Source organism: Homarus americanus, unplaced genomic scaffold (genome assembly GCF_018991925.1).
Source record: "Homarus americanus isolate GMGI-L3 unplaced genomic scaffold, GMGI_Hamer_2.0 scaffold32583, whole genome shotgun sequence".
NCBI classification, from domain to species: Eukaryota; Metazoa; Arthropoda; class Malacostraca; order Decapoda; family Nephropidae; genus Homarus; species Homarus americanus.
Window position 1 is genome coordinate 17,102,589 of NW_024713129.1, and position 11,861 is coordinate 17,114,449.

An 11,861-nucleotide genomic window follows, 5' to 3' on the forward strand; every position below is an offset into this window, starting at 1 on the left:
ATACGAAGATAACTTCCCACCCCGTAAAATTATAACTCTTTCACTACGGTCAACATCCCCTCACTCGGATTCGTTGCTTCTTCCCTGACGAAATTCAATCACGTTTTATATTAAGTTTCTCGACAAGGAATTTATATAACATTAACCTGGGCGGAGTAGCGCGGACACATTCTGGTACAGGAAGGAGTTAATAACATTCTCCACTGACTAATTTAAGCCTGAAGGGAAACAACACAAGGCGATGGGGCGTAGTACACAAAGGGGCACTCTTAACTCTCGCTTGATATCGTTCACCTGTTGTATTCCTCAATTGCGTTTTACGGCTCTTGTGTTGAGGATTTGATCGAGAATTTTTGGAATATTTTTTTTTAACCTCCGACGTCTTTGATATATGAGCACACGTGTTAATGGAGGAAGTACATGGGGAAGAATAATGGACGTGGAGATTAGTGTGTGATGCTGCATCTTTTGCTGGGTGTCAGTGAGGGATGGTGAGTGGTCCCGTCCACCAAGCCTTATCACCCTGGCTGGCCCTCGCCCAGAATTAAATACATGAATTGTGTACATGGCTTGTTGGATGGAGGCGCTAATGTTTTGTGTGTGTGTGTGTGTTTGTGTGTGTGTGTGTGTGTGTGTGTGTGTGTGTGTGTGTGTGATAATATTAATATTAATAACGATAATAATAATAACAATTAACGGTTTATTGAAAGATACAGCAGCCACAAGCTGAAAATATACAAGTTACATAAGTGGTACATATATTATAAGATAATTATACTGATGTGGGAGAGAGGATCATTTAACAAGGAATTTCAGTGCAGTTACAGTGCAAAAGTGAGTTTGGCAGGAGTGAACACACAAGTTATTCACGAGTTGTTGATTTATAAAAATGGTTTGAATGGGGCTGTTTTAACAGCAATCAATACGTGGTCGTAGGGGCTGGATGCAGTTGTGGTGTCGAACAGCAATTCGTAGGTGGTAGCAGGTGGCGGTGTCGAGGATGGCGAAGCAGCTTTGTCCCAAACCGACAGATGAGGTCACGATGATGATCAGATAGGGTTGAGAGGGCCAGTATACTGAGCACCCCTTGATGCACGCCTTCTTCTGCATTCTCTCTAGGAGTCCTAGGTGTATATCAATTAAGGAAGATCAGGCAGAGGAAGTATAGGTGAGTTTAGGAAATACGAATGCAGTGCAAAAATTCATGAGTTCAGGCGCGGGGACCCCAAGGGACTTGGGACGACGGAGGACGGAATATTTGATAATGATATTGACGTGTACTTTCCAGTTTAGTTTGTTATCTATACTGACACCAAGGAGCTTGGTGGAGTCCACAATTTGGAGTGTGGTGGGGCCCAGTTTGATGGAGGGAGGTGGGACAAGGTCGGAGGAGAGGTTAATGTGCGTAACCATGGTCTTGGTGGTGATGCTGACATGGTTAGCAGTAAACCAATCTTAGAGACTGTTCAATATATTCTGGAGGGCGTTGTAGTCAGGAGCAGAGTTGTTAACACTGATGCCAAAGGTGGAGTCGCCGACATGTTTCCAATGAGTGGGAGTATCTCTGTGGGGGCACCGTTCATGAGGATGAGGAAGCAAGGCAGTCCCATCCTAGTGTGTGTGTGTGTGTGTGTGTGTGGGTGTGTGTGTGTACGAAAGCGATTTCGTTTTTTAATAAGCTGCACAAGAGTCTGTTAGATATGCATCTATGAGCATTTGAGTGTTGATTGCAATTTCATGTAACACACACACACACACACACACACACAGGACAATACTACAGCATCACTCCGACGAGCTGCCCTAACAATAAATTTTTCCTTAACGACGAGGTTTTCATCGCAAAAAAATCGATGATAGTGATGTTGGTGTTCGAGACCCGGACGACCAGCGATCACGGGAGCTCCCAGACGACGCGCCTGTCAGCCACCACCTCGTAAACTGCCACACGACTGGAACTAAATCTTGGAACTTGTCTCAAAGGCGACAAAAAAGTAAACAGGGCTGTAGGACATCCTATAGCCACACATCATCCCAGGGTAGACGTGGAGTGAACAGGAGGTCCCGGTGAGGATGTGAGTTATAGTAGATTACTCTATATTTTATAAATTATCGCAGGAAGATACGGAAGATAAAGGCAATATGATGCGTTTTTTCGCTGATGTGTGTGACGGCCAGGAGGTGAAATGTTCCGGTGCCTGGAGCGATCACTGACGTGGTTTTCGTTGTGAAGAATGATGAGGGTACAGTATGTTTGTCTGTTTCAATGTTGGTCTGAGAGGAGAACTCTGGAGAAACAAAATGTATGTGTGAGAGCCTCTCCGCTGTCGCTGATGTACTAGAACGATACGACAACACACTCCTACAACTCTTGTGCTACGTTTAGGGAATTACTGAAGATAAAACACGATGAGTCATTCTTATTCGCTTAAAATTCATCAAAATACGCTTCAAGTTTATACACATTTTGATACTGAATAAAATATAGGCAAAATGCGAGTCTTTTATGAATAATGTTGAATAAAATACAGCGAATATATAATTATTGAATTGTATGATAAACTCAAGCAAACTTCAAACATTTTGTAAGGAATATATAAGAAATATTTCACAAACAATCACTAAAGCCTGACCATCACACCACCACCATCCTAACATTGCCATCACCCATCACAACAACACCACTACCACCGTCACAACATTACCATCACCCACCACCTCCTCTTAGTTACTCCCGACATACAGTGTTCATTGACTCAGTGTATGTTTTCCGACTAAGTGTCTGTCCTCATCTTCACAACAGTCTAGCTAAGGGAAAAATTAAAGTAACGAGGGTTCAATCACAAAATAGTTGGGTCATCGCCCTCAAAGGTGAAGCGAAGGTCATAAAAGGTTAAGTTGGGGGTAATTTATCGGTATTATTATTTACTTGGGACTCGAGGCCATTATTTGTGTTGTGGAGAAGTTATGCTAGGTCGAGGTGTATCTGTCTACAACTGAGATAAGTAGTAAAGTAAAGTATAAAAAAAAAAAAACGCACGCACAAGGTTTCAAAATTATGTAGATTCCGTATACCAGGTCGATTATTACACAAAGTTTACGCAGACTCACAAATCGTTAAGTACTCAAATTCAAGGTGAATAAACTTAACACGATGCCAATAACACAAACTTAACAGTGCATTAATATTAAATCACAGTATACAAACTTTTTATTTCAAGTTTGTTTACGAAAAGAATCGCAACTTGTGTATAAAACGAACACAATTTTACCAATGTATAATATCAAGCTGTAATATATCTATACCTACCTATGTTTAATGCCAACTCATTACTTTATATTTAATCGTGGAAACTAACTCACACATCCAGGCAGTTTCTTAACCATGAAATCTTTCAGGAGTGGATAACTGTAAGTCGAATGAGTTCCATTTATGGGTCCTACTCTAAACCTGAGGACCGAGACCTATTAGGATAGGGGGCCCTTTAGGGCTTGAATCCATTAAAACTGGGATCATTGGAACTTGGGGTCATTAGAACTGAGGCTTATTAAAACTGAAGCTCATTAGAACTGGGGCTCATTAGGACTGGGTTTCAATCTTAAGGATTAGGTTATGTTAGCTTAGGGTCTATTAGAACTGGGACCCAGCTGTTCAGACACTCAGGGGGTCCACTGGTGAGGGAGGCATAAGCTTGCAGGATTATATCGTGTTGACGCCTCTCGGACCCGGGCGGAGGCATCTCGCATGTAGTACAACGTGGAATAATTGGTAACTGACGAGTAACAAGGAACCGTGCTTGGCAGTATCACAGTACAGCATTAGCGCTTACTGAGGGTGAAATAATCTCTTATAAAACTGCGAGACAGTCTGGGTTAAGATGGTCACAGCACTGAATAAAAGTAGAGAAGTGCTAAAATTTAGTGTGATAAAATAATTATATTGAAATATACGAGAGAGAGATATCCTTCACAAATACATCAAACTGGAGATCCTATGTATCGTACAGGGTTTGGGCAGCACTAACTTGAGTGGGGCTGGAATTAACGATGTTTGTTGTCCAACACTCAGGTTTACAGCTGTTCCTGACACTAGTCATACTAATGGTGCCAGCCACTCTGGTCTGGCCTCTCAAAGCGGTGCTTATTCTGACGCCCACCAGATGCCACCACTGAGGTGACGATCGTAATGCAGTGCTGATTTTACGTTGTAGTATGGTAGATAAAGTAAGGCAGGGTGAAACTGAGGGAAAAATTCTTTACATCATTTGCCTCTGTCTACCTAGCAGTAATTGGGAGCCTGGATTTTAATCGATTTACGGATCGTGATCCTGGGTAATGGTTAGTCAGTGCAGTTGGTGAGTTGTCCGGTCTTCGTGGGTCATTACTTGACACTGGATCATATAGTTCGTTAACTTCTACACTTTAAGCAAATTCACGTGCCAAGGCGGCCCTAGGGTCGGCCATCCTCGAACACGAGATAACAATTATTATCATTACTACAGTGAGGTGTCACTGTGTAGTATGGTAGAGATAATGAGGTTTCAGAGTATAAGGTACTGTAGTATAGTCTAGTACATATTTTCATAATTTAGGGTTCGGTATGCTACAGTGTAAAGCACTGTACACGACCCTTCACTTCCTAAACTGTAGAGTCAGGTACACATCCACAGCTGGCTCGAGTGGGGGTGCCCCGGGCACAAACCGTAGGAAGGACAGAAGGCGAGCGTTGTATCCACTCAGCCGCCGCACTCTCAGAGGTACAGTAAGGTAAGGGATAGAGCAGATATTGATATTTCTTGCTAAAGTATGGTACAAAGTATAAGAAAAATGCATCAGCGTAGCGAGGCCAATCATGGTGGAGGAGATGAAAGGCGTCAAGTATAAAAGTGGTAATGAGTAGAGTGGGGGTGAGTAAGGCCGGGCACTGTGCCACATGAATATTCAACACTTCCCTTGGCGAAGCTAATTACGTTGGTTCGACTCCCTGGAGATAGCAAAGTGAGAGCCACTCTTATCAACTCTCCCAAATACACTCAAGACACCCACACATACACACTCACTAAGTCTCCTGAACACACTCAAGCGAGAGAAGCAATTGTAAATTCTCCGGAACACACTCACCCCACGCCAGCTAAACACACTTGAGACGCACACTCACATCACATGGCCACCTATACACACTCGAGAGAGATACACTAACCTCCCTGTAAACAAACAGTCTCTGCATCATAAAATTCTCTCTCCTTACATTTCAATTTTACCTGGAGCACTGTGTTGATACTCGTCTGATTTGATGTTTGAGAAGTACATTCAAAAGTCCGAGTAAAAGGGTTTACGTGCCCCTATGTTAACAAATATTACACACTTTTCTTCAAACGCTTGTGTTCGGATTCACAATTGTTCGTACCATGAATATTCCCGGTAACTAAAATTATAAAAAATGTAGCTAAATGGATAAATTAGGATTTTTTCTTTCTTTTCATTTCTAACTCATATTTTGTTCACGAGGGCGGTGTACATTGAGTGTATTAATAAATTTAGTATCAGAATATTCGAATTTAAGTCCTATGTGGTACCATAATTCACGTATGAGTATAAAAGAATTTAGAAAGTGCTTAATTTAGTTATTGTAACCAAGACCTGGCCAGCACAGTATCCGAGTAATAAGTGTTCTTATTAATAATATATATGTAAAGATAGAAAAAATAAATAAACTCAGTGCATGACCAAAATTTGACGTTCTGCAATACATTGGGTCAGTAATAGCGAGGGTTGGTAAAAGTTCAAGTACAAAAACAAGTTCCTTTACAAACTCGACTTGAGATCGAACTATACTGCTATGTCACAGCCTCTCGCTAACTGTTCCTTGTCCAATTTATTATCTTGATATTTCATTATAACCTCCATCAGTTATTTATCTGAGCGCTTATATGTTATTTATTACTCTTTTTATTCCGCACCACTTTATGATTTTCAAAAATTTCATATAATCTACACCTACAGTATATTATCTCCCTGCCTCCTCCCCTCTACACTCCTCCACCCACTTGGTCGCCGCCAGATCAACACAGCCGCCCGGGAGTGAGTCACTTGGGCTGCCAACACACCATACCCTCACTGCCACCTCCTATTCCCTCCTATAATTTCTAGGATAATTCTGATTCCAATTCTCGTTTGATCTTATAATTGGACAAACGGAGCGTGTTTACAAAGGAAGTGGAGGGGGAGGGCGGGAGGCGAGTAAGGAAGGGGGATTGGTATGTTAGTAAATATTAGTATTGTTGATTTTTTCTGTAATTCCTTTGAGGGGAATGAAATGTAGAATATAGAAAGTTACTACTACTACTACTACTACTATCATAAGGAATAGAGACGAATTCCATAAAATGATTGACAAGAAAATTATTTATTAAGTATATTTTTTAGTATGTAAATTGATCATAAAACAAGTACAGTACCTAGGATGGACGATAGCTCATTCAACTCACACTGTCTCACCAAATGGCTTTCTTGCTTGACGCCACATATTATTATAAGATTTTCAGTGTCCAAAAATAAATTTCTCTGGGTATAATATAACTGTTAAACAATTGTTCAGAATATCTGTTTAATGACAAATTTAACATAGGAAAAATATCTTGTTCACAGTGACACTCCGAATAACTCAGAACAGTAATCTCACAAATAATAAATGTTGTATACTGTACTTTGTTTTATAAAATCATCATCATCAAAGGGTTGAACCATCGTCTTCAAAGGGTAAAATCATAGTCCTCAAAGGGTTAAATCATAGTCCTCAAAGGGTTAATAAGATTGTTGTTATTTAACAAGTGCCAATTTATACTTCTTTTACATAAGTGCATCTGAACGACTCGTTATTAATGATGAAAAGATGTACCAAAAATACCTCGCACCTTAAATTGTAATTACTTAATGATTTTTTAATACAACTGATTTTACTGTACTTTTTCTGTTATTTCTTTAATGTATATAATAATTTTTTGATAATATATACTTGTTATGTGCTTTTTTAAATGGTTAGTTTTGATCCCTATTTCTATTCGAATTTGACAACTACTACTACTATTACACACACACACACACACACACACACACACACACACACACACACACACACACACACACACACACAATAAATCATAGACGACATCTGGAGAAGAAAATCAGGGAGTCTTAATTAAAGAGGAGAGGAGCCTATCTGGCATCTCCCATCTCCTGCGAGTTGCCAAAGAGGTATTTTTGAGGAGGGTGGTGGAGGCCGCTCTAAAACTGGCCACGCCGGAGATTGCTTGATGGATGTGTGGCGACGACAGAATTAAAATCCCCAGGTTTTTTACTACTCTGGCAACATCTTTTAATCGACGATGAGGAATTTCGAACTTGATGTTATTTAGTGGAATATAAAGCGGATATTTTTTTTATTTTTACTAACGTTATTATCTTTCGTTCTATTTATATATATACTACCTGTTATGTGGATTTCTATATAGTCACATCTGATGCAACTATTTATATAAGATCATCAGGGCATAGTTGGAATATCCATCTCCCATTAAATAAACACAGAAACATGTACGCAAATTAATCATAAGAAATAACTACACGGGTTATTAGAATGTTCTTTAGATCTGACAGTACTAATCATTAAACCAACGACGTATAGAACTGTATCTTAGGTGTGTTATTTAAACCTCTTACCACACCACAACAAACAAACATACATACATACATACATACATACATACATTCATACATACACAGACTCTACAAAGAACTGTAACAACTGGACTATTTAATTACTGTCATCATTTTATACATGTCTAATAATGAATTACACTTATTATCCATAGTTTGTTTCTAGTGACCTGTTGTGTGGCGAGGGTGGTGACCTGTTGTGTGACGAGGGTGGTGACCTGTTGTGTGGCGAGGGTGGTGACCTGTTGTGTGGCGAGGGTGGTGACCTGTTGTGTGACGAGGGTGGTGACCTGTTGTGTGACGAGGGTGGTGACCTGTTGTGTGACGAGGGTGGTGACCTGTTGTGTGACGAGGGTGGTGACCTGTTGTGTGACGAGGATGGTGACCTGTTGTGTGACGAGGAAGCTCACAGGTTAGGCGTGGGGACACATGACGGGCACTGAATAGCTGAAGTATCCGGTTCCCACATGCTAAGTGGCGCCGTTACTGTGGCGACTCTCGGTGACGGGTTTCAGTTCGGCTTGGACACCATGTGGTAGTTCTACAGGGTGGTCAACAAAAGTGAAGCCAAGGGGAGTAAGAGAACTTGAAAACCTTCTTTTATTTATTGATAATACATATATCTATGCATGTTCGCCATTATTGATAGTGCATTTTTGTAGTCTGGTTATCTATTGACGCTGAGCTGTAAGTACAACAAATTGAGAACAAACTTCTATAATGGTGTTTTTAAGCTCGTTCTCAAATCGACACCTTACAGTACAATGACGATGGGTAACCAAATTTGGAAATGCATTGACAATAATGGCGAACATGTCGAACACTTAAATATATATAACTCAGTTTCTCATTTTCTATTGCCCTCTATGGTTCAACTTTAATGGACCAGCCTCACAGCCTTTAGTTCAGGGAGAAGAGTTTCCCCATGTTTCAGGTGCAGAATTCATTCACCAATCTGGTGGGAGGAAAGTCGGCCTTTGGACGTTTTCCTTCCGTGGTGGAGCGGAGATGAGATGGCGCCTACCGGCTGGAGATGCAAGTAGAGCTTCCTGGACCGGGATGTCACTGATTGGAAATGGTGTGAGTGAGGCGGTATGGCCTTGTCGGAGATGAACTGAGTGGTCTAGGGCGAGAGGCAGGGTTTGTGTCGGCCCTGTACACTATCTGTATACTACAAGACACAGACACAACACAAAAACACAGATGCAGTATTGCCACCAACTGTGTCTCTCAATAAGGGTCTGAGCCACGAGTAACGAGCGAGTGAGGCAGTCAGCGGTGGTTAACTAGTTTAGTGGGGTGGGTGTCAACAAAGTCAGGAAGGGGGGGGGTGGTCTCACACCAACAGGCAAGGAAGAGCCATTTTGACCTTACAGTACTCTATCCATAAGGGCCATGAGTGTCCAAGCTAGAAAGGCATATGTAGCCAGCTCCACCCGGGATCAGCCAATAGAGAACTTAAAAAGATTTAATCGAAAATGCAAGCTGACGCTGGATACAGGCACCGCACTTTACACACGTGGTTACTGAATATCTCTGTACCACTATTCTCAGTCGCGGTACCACAAGAGTCATACAAACACCACAATAACCCATACAAGAACTGAGTACACAACTCTGAGGCAGCCAACATGGGCGCTGTCCTCTGTGTGGTGGCAAGTGGAAGGAGGTTCTGGGTGGAGTAAAGTGGTCACTTGAATAAAGTAGATTATGAAGTAAAATCATTAGTGGAATAAAGTAGTTTGAGAAATAATGTGGTTACTTTCACCCACGAAAATTTACAAAGGAATCATTTTTTACTTTAATTTGGTAAAGATGTGTTAATTACTCGATGACTATAGACCACACTTCTCTGCTGCCTTAGCTGATACCTTGGTAGTCGAAATCTACAATTCATTGTGATCGTTTGACAAGTAAAGAAGCAAAGTGAATTGATTTGATCACATTTCAACTTGAACTTTGATAAATTTTGGCCGATATTCTTCAGTAACTATGTATTCCCCGTTAAGTTTACGTAAATATCAGCTTATCATTGTGGACTCTGGAGAGGGGAGGAACAAAAAACAAAAGACAACGATCAATAGACATTTTACCATAGATATTACCATGTAAAAAACTACACACCAGAAAGAGAAGAGACAGTCAGTGAGGCGTGGACCGACTGTCATCCTGTTAAGTTACGACCACCAAGAACCCCCCTCATTCTCTTTCTCTACTCTTATTCCTCTTTCCTCCTCCTCCTCCTCTTTCTCCGTATCTCCATTCTCTCTCTCTCTCTCTCTAGCTTTAATCCCCGTCTTAGCCGCCTCTCAGCCCCCCTCCCCCCCTCCCGCCCTCAACATACCCACCCTCTCTCTCCCTTCCTCCTGCCCGGCTTCAATAATGTTGGTCTCTCCATAACTCACTACATGGTCTCCGGCTCTCACCTCCACACCGTGAAAAATGTTCCTCATACTACGATTTTATGTTCCTTCTCACCAGCTCTTGAAAACAAACCTCCGCAGCCTGCCACCCTTTATAGCCTGCCATCCTATACAGCCTGCCACTCATTATAGCCTGCCACCCTCTATAGCCTGCCACGTTCCACAGTCTGCCACCCTACACAGCCTGCCATCCTATACGGCCTGCCACCCTCCATGGCCTGCCACGCTCCATAGCCTGCCACCCTACACAGCCTGCCACACCACACAGCCTGCCACACCACACAGCCTGCCACCCTACACAGTCGATCGCCCTCCACACCCACTCATCAAATAAAAACTCTCATCCTACACAGCCTGCCTCCTACCACAGACTGCATCCCTCCCTTAGCCTGCTTTACTCCATGACCTACCATCCAGTACAGCCTGCTTTCTGTCATAAGCTGCTTCCCACCATAACCTACCACCCACTACACCACCACAACCTACCACCCACTACACCACCACAACCTACCACCCACTACACCACCACAATCTACCACCCACTACACCACCACAATCTACCACCCACTACACCACCACAATCTACCACCCACTACACCACCACAATCTACCACCCACTACACCACCACTACCTGCCACCCACTAAACCACAATCTGACACACCACAACCTACCACCCACAACACCACCACAACCTGCCACCACACTACACCACCACAACCTGCCACCACACTACACCACTAAAGTTAAAATTCACGGGGAAATCACAGGCTACTTACCAGGCCCAGAATAAAGATGTGGGGATTAGACTAAGCTTATCAGAACCAGTGTATTATTTATGTGTTGTTAACTTATAATTGTATTAGAAATTCATTAGATTAAACCTACGTTACCTGGTAATATGATTAAAACTGACCTGTAGATAGCAGTAGTGTTGACATCTGGCCGTAGACGGGGAGAAAAATGGTAAACACACGAACAGAAACATCGGGGCCGCTCGGCTAGCAGACGTTGTTACCAAGAGATCAGTTGATTGACTTATTTTCATGATTTTTGCTTTAATTTAAGTCCGTTATTGACTTTATAATGTATGATATTTAACAGGGGGAAATGAGCTAGGAATTATTTTATGATGTTCAGAGGATGTTAAGGCTGTCGATTTTGTTTATAGTGTACTGTACAAGGCTACCAAGGAATAGATGGGACCAGGCCATTCTTAATCCGCCCCTGACTCCCTGCCTACACCTATTAAATCAGTGGTCGGTAACCTGCGGCCAGCGAAGAGATTTCATCCTGCCCGCCACCGCCAGGACTTTAAAGATGAAGTAGACAGACACGGCGCCAGAAAATTTTCAGCTAAAACTGGCCAACTTATCCACCCTTGATACCGGCGATCTGATCACACTTCGTTCCTGCCGCCCACTCAACCTTCCCTGAGTTGAGATTTGTTGCTGCCGATAATAGATGAAACAGAGGAATTCAAAGTTAAATTTCAAGAGTGACAACATCAGGTGATACAGTATTTAAGACTCTCATAGCCAGGGACTGGTATATGGCCTGGCAGAAATTTTTATTTTCGGAAAATTTAACACTGGATTGTTGTTAATTCACCCAAAGGCAGAAAAAAATCGTAGGAGTTTCCCCAATCAGTACATTTTCCCGCTGGGGAATCAAATCCAAAATGACAACCATCGGTTATAGTTGAAATATAAAAAGTGCCATA

General features: G+C 42.0%; 1 protein-coding gene across 1 annotated transcript in view; it reads left to right on the top strand.

The window, feature by feature from the left end:
* Positions 1-1,434: 1,434 nt before the first annotated feature.
* The window catches only part of LOC121870345 (sericin-2-like), an 11,930-nt gene continuing 1,503 nt past the window's right edge, over positions 1,435-11,861 (top strand). Inside the window, exon 1 of the mRNA XM_042372132.1 lies at positions 1,435-1,614. Coding sequence (XP_042228066.1) covers positions 1,435-1,614 — 180 coding nt within the window. The remainder of the gene's footprint in view (positions 1,615-11,861) is intronic.